General features: G+C 37.0%; 1 protein-coding gene across 1 annotated transcript; it reads left to right on the top strand.

The window, feature by feature from the left end:
- Positions 1 to 1,636: 1,636 nt before the first annotated feature.
- On the top strand, positions 1,637 to 18,532 carry ERMARD (ER membrane associated RNA degradation). The gene is made up of 15 exons (XM_081997282.1): positions 1,637 to 1,690; positions 3,482 to 3,571; positions 4,674 to 4,771; positions 5,360 to 5,496; positions 6,660 to 6,774; positions 7,339 to 7,441; positions 7,883 to 7,912; positions 8,428 to 8,496; positions 9,975 to 10,145; positions 11,053 to 11,136; positions 12,015 to 12,094; positions 14,559 to 14,687; positions 16,172 to 16,381; positions 17,309 to 17,422; positions 18,082 to 18,532. Exons 1-15 carry the CDS (start codon positions 1,652 to 1,654, stop codon positions 18,239 to 18,241), a joined length of 1,629 nt encoding a protein of 542 aa, XP_081853408.1. The 5' UTR covers positions 1,637 to 1,651; the 3' UTR covers positions 18,242 to 18,532.
- Positions 18,533 to 20,052: the final 1,520 nt, after the last annotated feature.

Below are 20,052 nucleotides of genomic sequence, written 5' to 3' on the forward strand. Positions count from 1 at the left end.
ATGTAATCTGTGCTACATGGGTAGCACCTCCTTGTCCTTCTTCATACATCTTTGTTCCCAACTTCATGTGCCTGTACATAAGGGGTTCAGTTCTGCTTCTCTCCTACCTCATAGTTGCTTTCTTCTGTGTTCTTTATACAACCTTTGCCGTAAATTTAAAATACTCTGGGGCCATCAGTATTCCTACTGTTGCTTCTGGTTTTGTTTCTGCAACTTTAGCTTGTACAGAAGTACTGGTTTTGTTTCCCTTCTGTATGTAGAACAGTTTATGATTATTTTTTAACCAAAACAACGTATTTATGTCCTAATGAACTTGTTGAATTTTAATTTGTGAAATTGCATCATGCAAGCTCAGTTATTAATTTCCAGAGATGATAAAAAATGATGCATGTTTCTGCCTCAAGCAATATAATTTCAGTAAATCAGAAGAATTTATTTTCTTATAAAAGTGTCCCACCAAAGGGGAACAGTGATACTACTCAGTAAGGTACCACATCCATCTGCGTTCTTTAAAGAGTGTAAGGGGTGCAACTTGACTGATCCCACTAAGCCTGCACTAGCTTCCAGCTTGACTATGTGGAATTTATGTACTCTGGTAGGTTCTTTCCATTTCAGCAAAATCAGAACATAATAATCCTTTTTACTTCCATGTTTTCTTGCACTAAGTTTGTTTTTTGGGGTTTTTTTGGAGAAGGTACTCGATCTTGTCTGGTTTCACACTGCGCTTTTACTTTTCTATATCTTACCTGTGTGATCTTTTGGACAGTAAATTATAGTGTATTAGTTGTGCTAAAATAGCCTGGATAAAATTCTCTGTGCTAAATATGTACACAAGCTGTAGCAGATTTTACTCCTTGTGAGTTTTAAAATATTGGACCTTCGGGAAGTTTGGTACTTTAATCACCTTCTTTTTTTCAATTTAAGATCGAAGTGTGGATTATGTCAAAAGCATACGATCATTAGGACCTGTATGTGAATCTGTTAATTTGCACTTCAAATCTCTGACCAAGGAGCAATTTGTAATTCAGTATGCATTATGGTTCCACTGGACAAACTGCACAGAGGTATGGAAATGTCTGTTGACAATTTGTGTTTTGGCACATGAACCCTTTGTGGAAGTTTAGTGTAAGAACACACAAGAGATATCAATGAACCAAAATGCTTAGAATTTGTAACTAATTGTACTTCTTTGATACATTGTTGCTTCTAATTGTCCTGACTTTGTAATTGGATTTTATATGTTATCACAAAGAGAACATGAGCTGCTTTGGGCCTGTTGTAACCTAAGATAGTAGGATTTTGTTTTTCTGATAATCTGTGCTTAGTGACAAGTTTTACTGTGCAAAGTTATTGTTAATAATTTTTGTAGATGTAAGGCACTAGATACATTGGCATTAAAAATACTAGAGATGTTCTAGGGCAGTTTCCTTCCAGACATCTACTTTTTTTATCTCCTTGTCATGGTTTTCTGTCTACACTTGCATAGCAACTATCACAGAGGAGTGTTTAGGTTTCTCTGTGCTTTTGACAGTTTGATTTTTCCTTCCGAATATTTAACACAACATTCTTCTTCTCCCCCATCATACAGTTATTTCTTGAAGTATTTGATGTTCTACAATATACACAAACTACAGAAGTTGCTTTTGGCTTAATGAAACTAACATCATGCTTGGAGCGAGCCTTGGGTGATGTAAGTGCCAACATGAGGAGTCTATTGCAGATTTGGTTTTATAAGATGGGAATGAGCTCTTGGATTTAATTGCACATTGAAAAAGTGAGATTACCCTGTACTATAGTAGTACACTAATAGCACAGCTGCATTTTGAGTTGAACAGATGTTCTTTTTTGGATCCAGTTGTGTTAATGGAAACATCTTCTGGGGCTCCTTCACTTGTGCTGGTGGAGTTGCTTGTGTGAGTGCTGTTACTAACAAATTTCATTTAAAAAAGAGCATAGTTTGCTTAATCAATGTACACATAGCAGGTCTTTGTTACTCTGGTTTATTTAACTGAAGCAAGGAGCAGCATACTTTCCACAGATGATCAGTTCTGTGAGGAGAGGCAGGAGCATACAGTTGGAAATGGGCTGCTAGAGAACTTCTTTCCTCAGAGCATTGTTTGCAGTGTGTACATCTGTTTAAGTGCTTCAGCACGAGTCTTGTGCTGCAAAAACATCTAGAAGTCAGTTAACAATTTAAATTCTTGACCTAACTGATCAGCTGGATAGATCTGGGATCCATCCTGCAGTCCTGAACATTTGCCTTGTTAACACATCCCCTCTTACCCTTACCCTTACATTTACTACATTTAGTAAGTGTATGCACTCTTGTTAAGTTTAAAGAGTAATACTGCAGGAGTTCCGTGACCAGCGGGACACAAGGAGTACATACATGATAGGCTTAGGAATTCTGACTAGTATTAAGAAACGTGTATTGTGAATCCTTTTTGATGGAACATGAGGCTATGGTTCAAAATTTAGTGGTAGCACTGCTTAGGTTTGATGAATCAATTTTCACAGCCATCTGCCTTGTTTACTGGTATTCTATACCTTATATGAGCGCAAATATTTGAAGGCCTAATAGCAAGCTAGGTTGATAGTGGTCCAGGTACCATTCCACCTTTTTCCCATACCTCCATTTTTGTTTTTCCACTGAATCAGTTCCTTGATCTGCTTCACTGCATGACCACACAAACAGATGCCACCACTACTTACGGGCATGCAGGTTAGGGAGAAGGGAGCAACAGCTGTTCCAACAGGCTTTGCTGCTGGGATATATTGCTCACAGATAAGATAAAATAGCTGGTTGTTAAATCTCTGTGAGGAGCTCTGGAGAAGGAAATGTCAGAGAAAGAACAATTGACTAATTCACACCTAGACAAACCAATTTGCCCAAGTATGGGGGCTGGTACCTTTTGAAGTAATGAAAAATTACCAAAGACTGGGGAAGAACATAAGGGAGAATACAAAGAATAGAAGGCTTCATAGCAGTTGAAACTAGAGATGCTGAGATTGCCCAACTAGGATAAAATCTAGTTTAAGGAACAGCCAGAATCAGAAGACAAACCACAAATCTCCTTCCTTAAACAATGATAGACTCTATAGATTTCTAGGGTAAGAATGAAGTATGGTGTCCTGGGTTGAGTTTATTCCCTTAATTACATGTTCTTGCTGTGCTTTACTTTTTTTTTTCTTGTTGAAGTGAAAAGCAGTATGTGCTTTTCTGTGTCTTTTCACAGACACTGTGAAAAACCTAACTATGGGAACATTAAGTAGGATATCCACTTTTTCTTGATATGTTCTGTAAATTTTGTCATGCAATTACAGAATTTGAGGCCTTTTTAAGGATTTGCTGGGTTTTGTTTGATTAATGTTTTTACAATAATGAAAATGATTACTGGGTGAAATAGGCAAGTTTTATGTTTGAAATACAAAGGAATATACTGAATTACTTATGTTATCTGTTTTGCTGTTTTTTTAATAGGTATATTTACTGATTGGTAAAGATTGCCCTTTCCTTCTAAGAGATTTGCTTGCTTCTGAGCAGCTTGCGGTTGTCTTTGGACAAACTGTAGTAAGTGCGTAGTTTTGAAATAAGTAATAAATACTGGGCTGGTTTTCTTCTTGCCAAATGGCAGGTTTCCAAGCATAACCTTTGCTTGCACTGAAGAAGGGTTTGCAAATTCTGTAATATATTGGAAAAACTGTCATTTTACACATGTTACAGTATGGGGGATACATGGCAAAAATAGTGACTATTGTAAATGGAAAAAATTTTTTAAGGCAAGCTCGTAAGTTCTTATTTGCTTTTCTATATGAAAAAAACCTATATATGTAAAATTTCACATATCTGTCAAGGGAGTGGGTGAGCAAGCTGCAGAGTTGTCTGCCTCTTTCTGAGTTGCACTAATTGAACATACACATCATGCACTGGCTGTTTCTTATAAGCTCTGTTCCTGTTCACCACCACTGTAGTAAGATGCTTTATAAAATACACCACACTAGAATTTTTCAAAATAGAAGAAACTAACTTGTTCATCCCCACGTGCAAAAAAATGATAAAACCCAAATTCTGATGACATTTACACTCATGTAAACAGAGTAGGTGCTCTTTCTCATACAGTTTTACAAACGTAAACTCTTTGTTAGGACAAAGTATTGGAAGTGAACTGTAGAAGCTTGTATTGTTAGCCTATCTAGTAGTGTTATAAGGATTATTTCTTGATGGCATGTGGAATAGTTCAATTCTTACCGTTGAAAAATAAAACAAAAGTTTCCCTTTTGCTAGATAGTGAACTGGGAATACAGCTTTGAATGCAAATTCTGTATTTTATGTTAATTTGTATTAAAATACGGTGGATTTATAGTATGAGAAGAAAGAACTAAACTTGATCTAATTCGTTTGCCTATCATAACCATTTGGAATGTCTAATAACTAGTTTTGTTCTTCCCATATTATATTCTGTAGTGTGTACAAGGAAGCTGAAAGGTTTCCTTTCAGATAATACTGGGAATTGCAAATAATGAGTTGCTGTTACTGTGACAAGTTGTGGCCAGTCATTTGGACAGTAGACATTGTAGATTCTCAATAACTTATGAAATCTTCTATCAGGGAAAGATACAAGGTAATAAATAATACATTTCTTCATGCAGTAATCACTTTGTTTATTCATTAGATGAATGTACTGAGGGTATTCATTGGATCTCCGTATGGTCTGAATCTTCGTAATGTTTTGTGGCATGGGTTTGCATCCCCACAAGAAATTCCTGCAAAGTAAGTTGCCAGAAAGAATCTCATTTTTTTACCAGTCAGACTTGAGAGTGCTTGAAAAGCTGTTAGTAAAACTTACTGCTGTTATTAAAAAAAAAAAAAATTAAAAAAAGTCTGAAGGCCTCTGGCAGTATCCTGACAGTTTTTCCCTGCTGCTGCTGCTTCTTTTGGAAAGGCAATTCCATAGAATACGACAACTGTTATAAAGCTGGACAGTTTCAGGACCAGTGGCTTTTTATTAGAAAGAAATGCAAGAAAGCTCAAGGTCTTTTTTTGAAACCCAGTTACTTGTCTGTCAGGGCAGTAAGGAATAACTCGGAACAAAAGGCAGAGGAATGGAGTAGGTGGAGGAGCAACGGCAGCCAATGTAGAATACAGTGATGCTTTTTTCCTAATTTTCCATTTTCTTTTCATGCTTGTGAATACAATTAATTATTAAGTGCCCCTACTCAAAAGAGATGGGGAGCATAGGTTTTGGATGTTCTTTGAAAAAGCAAAAAAAAAACCTTTGTCCTCAACCCACAAATGTTGATTCTTTGCAAAAGTCTTAGTTGTGTAAGCTTTTCTAACATATTATGGTATTCTCCCTAGATACTGTGCTATGCTGCTTTTTTTAACTGCAGGATTGGGTCAGTTGCTACAGACGTATCTTCTGCAAACTAAACATGTTTTAGTACATCGACCTTATGTGATGTTCGTTAGCTTAGAGGAGCTTGATGTATTTCCAGGCAAGTATTTAACCATTAGCAAGTTTTTATTAATGCTATATTTGCTACTGCCTCACTATCCAAAAGTGCTGTTGAAAATAATGCATTTTTCACAGTTCACGTGTAATGTTACTGCTTCTAAAAGACTTCAACCGTATGTTCCATTTTTTTAATGATGTGAGTTCATTTCATGTAACAATCATCTGGTTTGCCTTTACAAAATCTAATTCTTTCCGGAATCAGCAGGTTTTGCTGCAACGGTCCCAGCAGGAGGGCCCGGCATCTTGCAGGGAAGGCAGTGCTGAAATAGAGTAAAGGGTGGTGACACATCCTCAGTACACTAGTGCTTTTCTCAGGGAAGGACCTGAACTGTCAGATAAAAATCTTCTCATCTCCCTGGCTGCAGACCTTACTTGGTTTATTCCTACTCTTTTTAAAGCAAGAGCATCATACGGGGAATCTTGGTGTCAATGGTGGTCATGGTCAGTTTGTGCTATGTAATCAATTTGCCAGTGGAACATCTGTTCATGGAATTGAGATGGGGCTTTTGGGAACCAAATCAAGCTGATAACATTCCAATTATCATGTAGTATAAATCCTATAGCTGTTGACTTGCTTTGAAAAAACACCTGCTGCAATCAAGTTGCACTTGCCATTTTAAGCTTTCTTTTGGATAAGGTATTTATAATGTGAATTCATAAGTGTGAGTTTCATTATATGGTAGCCCTGAAGTATGAAGTGTTGATTTATTATGCTAAATGTCAGCACAGAAAATATAAAGTAGGAACAAAGTGCTCATGTTCAAATGTTCATACTACTTACTGAATTAAAATGATTAATATATATTACAATTTTTTTAAGTATTTGAAGTAGGTGGAGAACAATTCAACAGAAGCTGGGTCCAGTTGCTGTGTAGTCTTTTAGTCTTAGTAAAAAGCAGCCACAGCTTTTTAACCGTTTTTACTCTGTAATTTTATGTTATCGCTAAAAATGCAATCTTACAAAGTCAGTTTCTGATCTTAAATATGACTACCGTTGTACTTGCATAGTTAAAATAAATCGGATAACTTTTGTCTCCTTTCACAAATGCTGTAATAATCTTATATTTTGCATGAAATATTAAGAATGAAGTAGTAAACCATAGATTGTACGTAGCTTATCAATGTTTTTTTGCTAACTTGCAGATCTCAATCATGAAACACTTTCCATAGCTGAAGAGCTAGTAAAACGGTCCAGTTTTGTATTAAAAACAATGTTACCATTTTGGATGGCTGCTTTAACAGCTTTCAAGCAAAGCAGGTAACAGTATTTTTTTTTTAATAGAATATAAAAAGAATATATTCTATATTTATAGAATAATAGCAGCATTTGTAGATTCCAGAGCTTTTTGCTAAATCTGTTACTTAACAACATATAGTTACTCATTGTTATGGTGGTCTCTGAGGAAGTTTGTGGACTTACTTTATTTTGTGCCAACTAGGATTATAAACTATCTTTTGAAACCTAAAAAGAACTATTGCAGAGGTAGCCAAAAAGGAGAGCTTTACAAAGCAAGTGGCAACAAATTGTCAGATATTGACATGTTGAGTTAACAAAACCATGTACCACTATTTATTTATTTTTTTTTTCCTCTCCCGTGCTCTACCTTTTTGTAAGTTATTATCATCTCTGAGCTGGTTTGAATTTGGTGAATTCTGTTGGGCACAGGTAGTCATTTATTGTTTGTTTACAAAGTGCATTATGAAGGAATTTTGGTCTGGATTGTGTGGTCTGGGTGTGTAAATCTGAGATGGCTTTAATTTCCATTTGGATTATATTTGTAAGGGGGGAAAACCCCTTTGGGTATCTCTGTTATTTTTTCAGGTATGCTGACTGTGTGATTCTCTTACTTCCTCAACTGGAAGTTGGTCTTAGATTGCTCTTCACTACGACTAATAAGTGTCCAAATCGATTGCTAACAGCTGAGGTAAAATTTCTGTCTAAAGTCAGTTATGATTTAGTGCTAACAATATTTGTGAAAAAGTTATTCTAGAAGTATAGTGTCTAAACATTTACAGATTTTCCCCCAAATTTTTTCAATTGTGGAACATTATTTACAAATTTCCAGTAGTGTTTCATGAATGCGTCTTATTTTTTTCTAAAGATGTCTGCCTGTAAAAGAGGTCTTAAAAATTACTTCAAAGTTCAGAAACAGTCATTTAGGGTGGAAAGTAGATCACGTTATATTTATTTTTAAAAACTTTACACAAAATCCATCAGTTCCTGTTTTCATTTGTAAGGAGGGGGTTTTTTGCTATTCTTGCACCTCTGGTATCTCATGCAAATGAATAAATTGAAATTTGATATACATGTCTAGTTAATTGTTTTAGTTTGAAAATCAAGTAATATTAATTGTCTTTTGTTCTAGCCTTCTGCTCTCTACACCACTTTTGATGAGGTACTCATGATTTTTTTTTCTTTTAATATATATCAATGTCAGAATTTAAGCACATGCATGTTTCCCATTACTAGAGAACAGAAGGCACTTTCTTGTGTTAGATAAGACATTATTTCTAAATTTTTTCCAAACAGAAAATGATAGACGGTAAACATTTTAAATTTTGAATCCCCCAGAAAATACCAAAATTAGTACAAATTTTAATGAATGGACATTCATTTTTCCTAAATGTTTTTATCTTGAAATACATCATCTCACAGAAACATACAATCTGTCATTTTTCCTAGATTTGGTTATTCAAAATAAATACAAGTAAACATTGCGAGCAGAAACACCCACTTTTACAACTCTCTTGAATGATCTCAACTTGTCTGTCAGTAATAATTAGGAATCTTAATTCTTGAGTGGGGGAAGTAATTGCTTAAAATGAAGGAAACTAATTACTTTAGTTGGTGTTTGTTCTTTGGTTGTTTGGTTTTCAGTTATAAGTTTTTATTCAAATTACTTTTTTCTAGATGCTAGCAAAGCATTTGGATAATGAAGTCGTCAACCAGCTTCCTGCAGTTCTTGGGGAACCTGCCATGGCAAGTGTTTTGAAAGGTTTTTTTGTTTCTTTGTTTGATGTTTCTTGTTGATTTGTTTGTTTTTAAATTTAGTAATATATTTATGATCATGCCTAATACTAATTTATTTCACATAGCTTATCTTCAGCAGCTTAGAACCAGAAGCTTGTTAACCTTTTTCATTGTGAAGGATACAAAGTAGTACCTGACAAGCTATATTGGGTTAGGATATAAGACTCTCTTTCTGTATGAAACGTAGAAGTCTCAGAGATATTTGTCTTCAGACTTCTGAAGATCAGCTGAATGGAGCAGAATTAAAACTGATGCCTCATACAGGGAAAATGAGAACTTATTTCTGATTGCTTCTGGGAAACACCTTACACTATCTGGGCAGATGTCACAAAAACATAGCTGCAAACCTACCAGAGCACATCCTGAATCTTGCCACCCAAAGAGATAGTGAATGTGAAAACTGTGGGTGTTGAATTTAGAGGCCTTTTGAGACTGTAGGGGAGACCTGAGTTTATTGTCCTCTTGCCAGAGGGAGTGGGGATGTGGAGGGCTTGGGGCACAAAGCTGAAGGAGATCCTCTCACGAAATAGCACGTGTGTTAGTTTTGAATTTCCACAGAAGCTACCAAGATGGCTGAGTGGCCCTTGGGTTTTTTTGCTGCAAGCATGGTTTGCATTGTTTTTTCTGACCATCTAAATGCCCCTTTCCTATAGAGAATCACAAAACCACAGAATCATTAAGGTTGGAAAGGACCTTCAAGATCAAGTCCAACCGTTAACCCAACACCACCATGCCACCTAAAGAAGATCACATACCTATCTTTCAGAGCTATTCTACACAGTGATGTCATGGTTTAACCCCAGCTAGCAACTAAGCCCCACACAGCCACTCACTCACTCCCCCATGGTAGGATGGGGGAGAGAATCGGAAGAGTAAAAGTGAGAAAACTCATGGGTTGAGACAAAGACAGTTTAATAGGTAAAGCAAAAGCTGCGCACGCAAGTAAAGCAAAACAAGAAATTCATTCACCACTTCCCATTGGCAGGAGGGTGTTCAGCCACCTCCAGGAAAGCAGAGCTCCATCATGTGTAATGGTTACTTGGGAAGACAAGAAGCCATCACTCTGAATATCCCTGTTCCCCTCCTCCCTCCCTTCCTTGCTTTATATACCAAGCATGACATCATATGATATGGAATATCTCTTTGGTCAGCCTGGGTCAGCTGTCCTGGCTGTGTCCCCTCCCAGCTTCCTGTGTACCCCCAGCCTGCTCGCTGGCGGGCTGGACAGTCCTTGACTGCTTAGCAACAACTGAAAACATCAGTACCTTATCAACATTTTTTCATCCCAGATCCAAAATATAGCTTCACACTAGCTTCTGTGAAGAAAATTAACTCTATCCCAGGTGAAACCAGGACAACTGGGTATGTTCTATTCTATGTGACTACGCATAGAATAAATTCTATACACTTGGTGTGTGTTTCCACAGGAATTTCTTTGGGATTTCTTGAACCACCAGGAGGGTCCACGTGTAAGAGATCGTTTAAGCCATGGAGAGATCAATGTAAAAGCATTTCCCAGAGAAGTAGCTAATCAGATAGTTGCATTTGCAATTACTCTTCTCTGCAGATTTTCAGATGAGGACATGTTTGCTTTTAAGGTAGGGATCAGTAGTATGCTCTGGGAAGATTTTTTCAGTTGTTTTGGATGCGAAATCTGATTTTAGAGAGTCTTACGACTGAATCTTTCTTGACAGCAGCTTTTTGTGGTAATGAATTATTCCTCCAAGTAAAAAGTTGTGAAAGTATGTTTTTTCTAGTTTTGTAGTCAAAGAAGTACAGAAAATTCCAAAATTTTACCCTTTCTTATTGTACCTTAATTTATTTGCTTAACTGCTCCTTATTCATATGCTTGATCCATAAATTATAGTGATTCTACTTAATTTTATTTGTCAAATTGTATCAAAACCTAGCCTGTTTATCTGTTGAATTATGGGAAAGGTATGTAGAACAGCAGTAGCTCAGCCACTGAGGTATGTGATATTTGAGTTTTTCTTTTTCTCTGAGACACTATAAATCATGGTGACTCACTAATGGTGGTGTGATTTGTATCCATACTCTATACTGTGAATTTGTGAACACTTTTTGTCTAGCAATATATGTGTCTCAACATTAGCAATTATTACATTTTCTCCCCCCAGTTTCCTTCTAATATTTGGGATTACTTCTTTCAATGTTGTACAGCAAACTGTGAGATAAATCTTCTCTTTATTAGTTGCAGCTTTTTTTAGTTTCTCAAGATATATTGCATGTTGCTGCATTAAAAAGAATACTTGGTTGCTTTTCTTTCAGCTGCTCTGAGGCTTCATAGTTAAAATGTGTCAAAGAAATTGAGCTTTAAACGCTCAACTGTGCTGATTACTGCTTTCAGCCCTCAGACATTTGGAAGTCTTTATTGACTTCAGTATTATAGGTGGCTTGCATAAAATCAAGTGTAAGTCTCGGTCTGCATACGATTAGGACAGTTTAAAGAAACTGTTGTGTATTGTCTATGATTTTGTAAATCAGGAACATACGCTCATAAAACCACTGATCAACTGTGCAAGTTGCTACCGTTCTCAATTTCATCCAATATCCCGACTCAAGAAACAGGTAGGTACTTCCAACTGTAAAAGCATTTTGGTCCTTAAAATTGGTCAAATTGTTGTCCTCATGCTTTGAATTGTCCTAAAACGTTAAAATCCTACATATTTTTTTAATAAGGTTTTTAATTTTATCTTTTGGGATTTATTTTATAAATATATTTATAATAAAAATATTTATTTCATATTTTGGGATTTATGGGAATTTATAGTTGCTAAAATGAGATGTAAATAAGCACACTTATTCTGTTGATGCAATTGGTGCTGTGTTTGTGCTCTAGATCACTGAATACCTTTATTCTTACCTGAATGTTTGCTGTTCTGTAGTTTTAATCTCCTTGTGCTTTCTTAGGGCAGGAACATTCTGTTTGGTCATGTCTCTAGGAATCTTGCATTAGGCTGTAACGAAGGTTTTTATTGTATGAAAGCCAGCTGATTAAGATTGTGTCATTGTAGCAAAATCTACTTTCAAGTGTTGTGGTAGTTCTCTGCTGATCAGTTTATGAATTATTGAACTACTTGAAGATGTTCCTCTATTAATTTGAGACTGCAGTAGACTTACTTAGTGCTTTTCATTTTCAACAGCATTCAGACCATATGTTACAAAAGTCAAGTTAGTTAATCTTCTATATTAAAAAAAAAAAGGAAGAAAGAACAGTAAATTACTTTATTCAGATGATGTTTTAGCATGAAAGCATACATCGAGACTTTTTGCCCTAACATAAATCTTTAACAATTTATGTCAGCTTACACAGTTATGACTACTGAACAGGTAACTTAGTACCTATTGCAGTTTTTTCTGAAATAGCCACTAAAAAAAGTAAAATATGTTGTCCTGTCTGTCAAAGGCTACACTTTACATAACATTTTTCATGAAACATTTTTGAGGTGCTGGAATGTATGAAGAGCATTCATTTATGGCCTGAATTGCCAACAGTGCCTGAGGAACACATTCAAACAATTAAAGGGTATGTACCCTCCATAGACATGGATTTGATAGATGGACCACTCAGTGGATACAGAATTGGCTGGATGGTTGCACTCAAAGAGTTGCGGTCAACAGTTCGATGTCCAAATGGAGACCGGTGATGAGTGGTATTCCTTAGGGGTCAGTATTGGGACTGGCACTGTTTAACGTTTTTGTCAGCGACACACAGTGGGGTTGAGTGCACCCTCATCAAGTTTGCTGACAACACCAAGCTGTGTGCTGCGGTTGACATGCTGGAGGGAAGGGATGCCATCCAGAGGGACCTGGACAGGCTTGAGAGGTGGGCCTGTGCAAACCTAATGAAGTTCAACAAGGCCAAGTGCAAGGTCATGCACATGTGTCACAGAATCACTAAGGTTGGAAAGGACCATCAAGATCATCAAGTCCAACCATCAACCTAACACCCAACCCTAAACCATGTCCTGAAGCGCCATATCCACATGTTTTTTGAATACTACCAGAGATGGTGACTCCACCACCTCCCTGGGCAGCCTCTTCCAATGCTTGACCACTCTCTTGGTGAAGAAATTTTTCCTAATGTCCAGTCTAAACCTCCCCTGGGGCAACTTGAGGCCATTTCCTCTCGTCCTATCACTAGTTACTTGGGAGAAGAGACCAACACCCATGTCACCACAACCCCCTTTCAGGTAGTTGTAGAGAGCGATGAGGTCTCCCCTCAGCCTCCTCTTCTCCAGACTGAACAACCCTAGTTCCCTCAGCTGCTCTTCATAAGACTTGTGCCCCAGACCCCTCACCAGCTTCGTTGCCCTTCTGTGGACATGCTTGAGCTCCTCAACATCCTTCTTGTAGTGAGGGGCCCAAAACCGAACACAGGATTCGAGGTGCGGCCTCATCAGTGCCGAGTACAGGGGCACGATCACTTCCCTACTCCTGCTGGCCACACTATTTCTGATTCAGGCCAGGACGCTGTTGGCCTTCTTGGCCACCTGGGCACACTGCCGGCTCATGTTCAGCCGGCTGTCAAACAGCATCCCCAGGTCCTTTTCTGCTGGGCAGCTCTCCAGCCACTCCTCCCCAAGCCTGTAGCGTTGCATGGGGTTGTTGTGGCCGAAGTGCAGGACCCTGCACTTGGCCTTATTAAACCTCATACAGTTGACCTCCGCCCATCGATCCAGCCTGTCCAGATCCCTCTGCAGAGCCCTCCTATCCTCCAGCAGATCAACACTCCCACCCAACGATGTCATCTGCAAACTTACTGAGGGAGCACTCCATGGGCTGGGGCAATCCCAAGCACAAATACGGGCTGGGAAGAGAATGAGTTGAGTGCAGCCCTGAGGAGGACTTGGGGATGTCTGTTGATGAGAAGCTCAACATGACCCAGCAATGTGCTCTTGCAGCCCAGAAGGCCAATTGTAGCCCAAGCCACATCAAAAGAAGCATGACCAGCAGATTGAGGAAGGTGCTTCTTCCCCTCTACTCCACTTTTGTGAGACCCCACCTGGAGTACCACGTTCAGTTCTGGGGCCCACAACATAAAAAGGACAAGGACCTGTTGGAGCGAGTCCAGAGGAGGGCCATGAAGATGATCAGAGGGATGGAGCATCTCTCCTATGAAAACAGGCGGAAAGAGTTGGAGTTGTTCAGCCTGGAGAAGAGAAGGCTCTGGGGAGACTATATTGCAGCCTTCCAGTACCTGAAGGTACAAGAAGGCTGGAGAGGGACTTTTTACAAGGGCATGTAGTGATAGGACAAGGGGTAATGGCTTTAAACTGAAAGATGGTGGATTTAGATTAGATGTAAGGAAGAAATTCTTCTCTCTGAGAGTGCTGAGGCACTATTAACAGGTTGCCCAGGGAAGTTGTGGATGCCCCATCCCTGGAAGTGTTCAAGGCCAGGTTGGATGGGGCTTTGGGTGACCTGGTCTAGTGGAAGGTGTCCCTGCCCGTGGCAGGGGGTTGGAACAAGATGATCTTTAATGTCACTTCCAACCCAAACTATTCTATGATTATGTAATATGTAAAACAGAAAAGAATTGTTTATTCTGAAAAGGGCTTGGTAACCAAATCAGTGAAAGACTTTACATGAGATATTGCTTAGGGAAAAAAAAAAAAAGGTGATGTTCTCAATGTTATCTGAAAAGGAGGGAGTAATTAATAATACCCTGGAGGAAATTGTACTTGTTTAGAGCTGAGAGGTGAAAATTAAATGCATCTGGCACATAATATGCTGCAGGATTTTGATGAGAGAATAGAGGATTAAGAGGGGTTCAAAAGGCTGCTGCGACTGAGAAAAGGTTGTTTTTAGTTGGAGAAAGAAAATCATGCTTATAAGGTGGAGGGAAAAGCAGCATAGTATCAGAGAGTGAAAGTGGACATTGAATATGCTGCTATCCAAAAAATCTGCATCTTGATTTATGCCATTTGAGAAATAAGTACTACACAGTTTTGTCATCTCAAATCTTAATTTTTTATTTTGTTTTTAAGGTTGGAAGGAAATGCTGAAGCTAGTACTTTAATTTTTATGATATCTGAAATTATATCTCAGTTGCAGCAATATATGCCCCGGAATTGCTATAATTCAGATGATCCAATTGGTAGTGTCCTAACAGAGAGGTGAGTTTGTTGTCCTCCTGATTCCCACTGTCAGCTTCTACATGCAGCCCAACACAAGAACTCTCAAACCTAAGTTACTCATTTCCCTGTTTTTAGAACAATACTTGAAATGTTGCATGCACTTTTCTAATGTTGCTGCTGATTTAATCTAAAAATCTTAAGAATGCAGCTGGACATCATCTTCAAAACTAAATTGAGACATTGTAGATTTGTGTCATTATTACAGTAGAGATTTTACTTGGAATTTAGCATAAAAAAAACCCATTCTTTCAGACTGGGGAAGCAAAATTCTTTAAATATTTACGTACTGACTAGATTAAGTTGCTTTCAGTCTGTTTTGTGTGCTAAAACTGCAGCAGAAATTCATTTGAGTGTGCTTGGTGTCACAGCTATTCATGGCATTGAAAAGAATAATACGCTGCTATATAATTCTGTTCTTACCTGCTTTAGTATCAAGAGCCCAAAATAGAAGATACCTTGTTATACTTGTCAGACTTGGAGGTATGTTAGTTCCAATTATATCTGACTTGGAGTAATGATCAAATCAATTTGATTTCTAATTGTCACAATCTTAAGAGTCCCGTGACTGAATGAATATGTTGGAACAAAACTCCTAATCAAACCTGTTAGGCATGGACATGATAGTGCAAAGAGGATTTTACCTGTTGCCTTACTTATGTAGCATGTGTGCCTTCTGTTTCCTACCCATCAATCTGCACTTTTCTCAATATGAAAAAGCAGCCTAATTACTGAAGTGTTAAACCATTTTGAGAGTTTTGTGCCTTTATCACTTTTAGTCACTAATGTTTTGCTGTCTCAGAGATAATTTGGGCATGAGGGAGATTAAGAAACACTTCTGTAAGAACAGAGTGTTTAAAGTGATGTGTGGCACATTACATTAGCAGATTAGAATTGCACAGCAGATTAGAATTGGACAGCAGAAAGACGTTTGAGTCCTTTAACAAAGCATAATCTGGTGTGGTGTTGATTAAAACAATGGCCTCACCACCTGCATTTTATGAAATGTTAAGTCTGCTTCTTGTTCTGCTCAGAAGAAAGACCACACACTAATGATAGTACTAATTCATACCATTTGTTTGAGTGAGTTTTATTATGGTGGATGTTAATTCATTGTGAATTGAACCATGGTGGGAGGCTTCAGCCACAAGCCTGCTGTGATTTGATGTGTTCAGTGTATCATTTCAGCCAGGCAATTTTGTTTATTGTGGTTGTATTTCTTTGATCTGAAATGGGAAGCATATTCATCACCAGTAGTTTTGCATTTATATTCAGTACAGTGGTAGAGAACACAATCACTACCCCTACTACACAGATCCTTGCTTTTTTTTCAGTCATGAAGTAATCTATTTCGAGGTTTTCTGAGTTAAAACATTTTGAATCAAACCACACCAAAACCGAAATACATCTCATGCTAAATCCAGCTAACAAAAGACTGACATTAACAATTTCTTCTTGTTTTGGAGGCTGTTGATTGAACTTTGTGATACGCATATTTGCACGCTTTATTCTCCACGACCCGTTCTGGAAATTCTGGTGGTACTCCGTAAAATAAGCACACAGTGCCATCACGTGTCTGAACAAGTTATTGCCAGCGCTGAGTTGAGATACAGACAGTGGATGAGCAAGACACTACGTTCTCGCCAGAGGCATAACTACCTACGAATGTTGAACAGGTTGGCTGATGATTTTTCTTTACTTTGTGGTTAGGTTTATGAGAGAGTGGCTGCATGCTGCTGTTGCTAGCTTTCAGTTTCAGAAGTTTAAAGTCAACAGTGTTTATGTGTTCTTGTTAACCCTTTCAGAGTTAAGTGTCAACCCAGATTTCTGTTACATAGTAAAATTGAAATAACAAGAAAATCTCAAATTGGAGAATAATTTAATGGGTATTTTTAGCATTGCTAGATCACTGTTAATTATGAGCATTCAAATAGAACTATCATTTAAATGTTAGATTGTATTTTTAGTTGCTAGCTTTTCCTATTTAAGCATGTAAATGCTTTATCTCAATGCAATAGGTTAAACTGATTTCAAGACTCTACCTACTTTAGTTCTGTTGCTTTTTATCATTATGCCTGGGTCAGCATCTTTATAGCTAGTAGGGTGATTGTTTAGTATTCCATGAATTTTTTTCCTATTCAGAAGTGTTTTTCATTTATAAATCTACTTTAAAAGGATTTATGAGTCTACTTTAAAAACTGGGAAAACTATGATATTCTTGACCAAGTTATGTTCCTAAAAATGTTAACCATATCATTAAAGAAACATAGCTTAAACTGACAACACGCAGTTACAATTCAGTTGAACTCCACTTTATCTATGGAGTAATGGGTGCTAATGAGGTTTCCTTTGGAATCTTAACTATATGTATTTATCTTTTTTCCCTCTTTTTGAGGTTTCATAATTGGTAGTCTTCATTTATAGTTTTGATACTTGTTCTGCTCTTTGCTGAAGGACTTTTCATAGTATTTCCCATCCCCCTACCCCATGCAATATCCAGCTATTTAGGATGGATCCAGAAGTCTGAAGAATTTTTTGTTAATGATTTCTATTTAATTTGGTTTTAGTTTGTTTATTTTTTTAAAAATTGTGCTTATTTCTAGCATTAAGGTTTTGTCTCCAGTGTTACGGCTCATCTTAGTGTTGGTTACTCTGGAACTAGTCAGCATCCATTTGGTTTGTAAGAAGAATCCTTTTGATTATCAGCAGTATCTAAAGTGAGTATATAAGATTGACTATATGAAAATAGGAAGTTGTACACATTCCTTTTTGGTCTGTAATATAAATCCTGTAGAGAAAAAAATAAAAAGGTACAGCATGAGTTTTAGTACATTGTCATCCTTCTTTCTGTCATTACAGTCATCACCGTATCTCAGACAATGTTCACTGAAGAACTAAAATAACTTAGTTGAAAATATATGGTCCAGTTATTCATATTTTTATTTTTTATTACACTTCTCCTTACCACTTAGAGAATGATCACACACTCAAAAAATACTAATACATAAAAGCTATATTGAATATGTTGGTAATTTTAGTCCTTGTGTGTCAATCCAACAGCTGGTATCATAGGCATTGTGAACATTTGACTGAGAAAGGAAAGGAAGCTGTTTGGGGAGAATTCTATCACATTTTATCACTGCATTCTTTCTGTGGCAGTGTTTAATTGCAGTTCTGAAAATCATCACTTCTTACTATGAGAATGAGGGAGCGGTTCTCTTCTGGAAGTAGAAGAAACATTAATATATTGATCATCCTGAAGGAGATTTGGAAATTTGAAGACAGTAGCAGCTTTAAATCAGGCATTGAGATATTTTTATTTTTTTCTTTTTCAATTCTTTAATGAGTTTCTCTTCTTTGGTTTTATTTCTTGTAGGTTTTTGAAGTCAGTCTTGCAGTATACTGAGAACTTGGTGACATACACAAGACCCGAGAAAAACAAGTGGGATGAAAACATGGAGCTTACAAACAAGGTTTTGATAAAAATAAGGAAAATCAGTGACAGAAAGCTAATGTTAATGCAGCTAGCTATATAAGTTAAATGGGTTTAAGATTATTTGGACATTGTTATATCTTAAGAGTTCTGGAGTCCTCAAATTTGACAAGTCTAATGCAAAGACAATCTTCATCAATCGTTGTCAAATTTTGGATGCAAAATTTAGTCTTTTTATTAGAAGGTGGCTGTTGAGACTGGAGTTGAATGATCAAGCTTCTGAAAATGGACTGTTTGCCAAATCCAGTGAAAAAGATTTACTGTGAGCTAAATCAGGTTGATGCAAGTTCTACTTTAAGTATATTATGTGTTTTGTAGCTTGACTTTTTGTAGTTTTCTGTTACACTGAAAATATCTGAGAAAAGAGTGTGAATAAAAGCTCTGAAAAATTTTAAATCCAAAAAGTAATTTTTTTATTGTGAAATATACTGGAAATAATGTCAGACACTGTGATCAACAAGTTAAGAAATTATGACCATTTAGCATAAAGTAGTGCTCGCTGGCAACTGTGGTTTTTGTTATTAGTTCAAGGTAGAGTCGGAGCTTGCACTGAGATAGAGTTGATAACACAGTAACCAGTTGTTTATAAGGCAGGATTTAAAGGAGGCAGGGTGGACTAACTTTTGCACAATATGTGTTTCTTTTGTTTAATTTCATCTGCTTATTCCCAATACATATCTAGTTAGTGAGCTAATTTCATGCAGATTAAATATGAACACTCACATACAGATGCTCACAGACACATATTTATTGTGGTTCAAAAAGTTATTCTCTTGTTGCACACAACATTCATTTGAATAATTTATTTTTTTCAAAATAAATTCTCCCCCTTTCTCATCCCCAAAGAGGAGAATGTCAAAGGAATGAATCAGCTGATGAACAGATTCACAGAAGACTACCAGGCTTTCTCCATTTGCTTTCTCCTGTGGAGAGTAAAACCAGAGGGTAATGTCTGGAGAATGTTTGGCTCTACAAAGGATTAGAGATTCAAGTTACATTTTAATAAGATTCCTTGCAGTTTCTTGACTGGAAATCTTAGCAAGAGAATTACTAGTTTGGTTTATTTGGTGTGGGGGATGGATGTAAACTAAGATTGTATTGCTTCCTTTATGCTACTCTTGCAATATATTGTGTGTGTTTGAAATTTAACTATGTCACTTTCCAAGGTTTTTGTTGCTGTGGAACTAAATGATGTGAAGAAGTGTGAACTAGATAAAAATACTAAAACTAGGAATAAAGAATAATGATTCAAAGGCAGTGTATGAGCCACAAGTCTGAAATTTTACTTTTTTTTAACCTGATTATATTTTTGAAGGCTTGTTTTGTACCCATTTGCTTTGCTTAAGGAGTGTTAACTTCTGCTAAGTGTAGCTTTGTAGTGACATTTATGATGACACTTGCTTTGATGATGATAAGTATCGTAAGGGGGTGGGTGATAAGTATTGCAAGGCAAAAAAAAATATTTAAGCTTTACATATTTATTGTAGGAAAGAGGTCAAGAAATTAAAACACAGAGTCATGGTTTAAAAGTACATAAACGGATGATACTTTCAAAAAAGGAAAGTATGCTCCTGTACTGAAAAGCACATTATAGACCATAGATGTATATTTTCAACAATCTAAGTCCTCCTTCCTGTATTTAAACTTTTCTAAGATGATGTTGCATGCTATTCTCTTCGTATACTTTTACCTTAAGATGGAGCACTTTGACAGTTTCTCCATTACTAATTAGTGCCATAGATCTGATTTACTGCTTCAAGTCTGCAGTAAGAAACATGATGGACTTCTGGCAATTTTGTCAAAGATGCTTTTCCAGTTTCTTTTTCCTACCTCTGAAACTCTCTGCTGGGAATG

The sequence above is a fragment of the Phaethon aethereus genome (assembly GCF_964289735.1).
Source record: "Phaethon aethereus genome assembly, chromosome: 3".
NCBI classification, from domain to species: Eukaryota; Metazoa; Chordata; class Aves; order Phaethontiformes; family Phaethontidae; genus Phaethon; species Phaethon aethereus.

Excerpts from the sequence above, each read along its gene's own strand:
- ERMARD (XM_081997282.1), top strand. The coding sequence starts at position 1,652 with ATGAAACTAACATCATGCTTGGAGCGAGCCTTGGGTGAT. Across the intron at positions 4,772-5,359 it reads CCACAAGAAATTCCTGCAAA|ATACTGTGCTATGCTGCTTT; the intron begins GTAAGTTGCCAG and ends TATTCTCCCTAG. Across the intron at positions 5,497-6,659 it reads GGAGCTTGATGTATTTCCAG|ATCTCAATCATGAAACACTT; the intron begins GCAAGTATTTAA and ends GCTAACTTGCAG.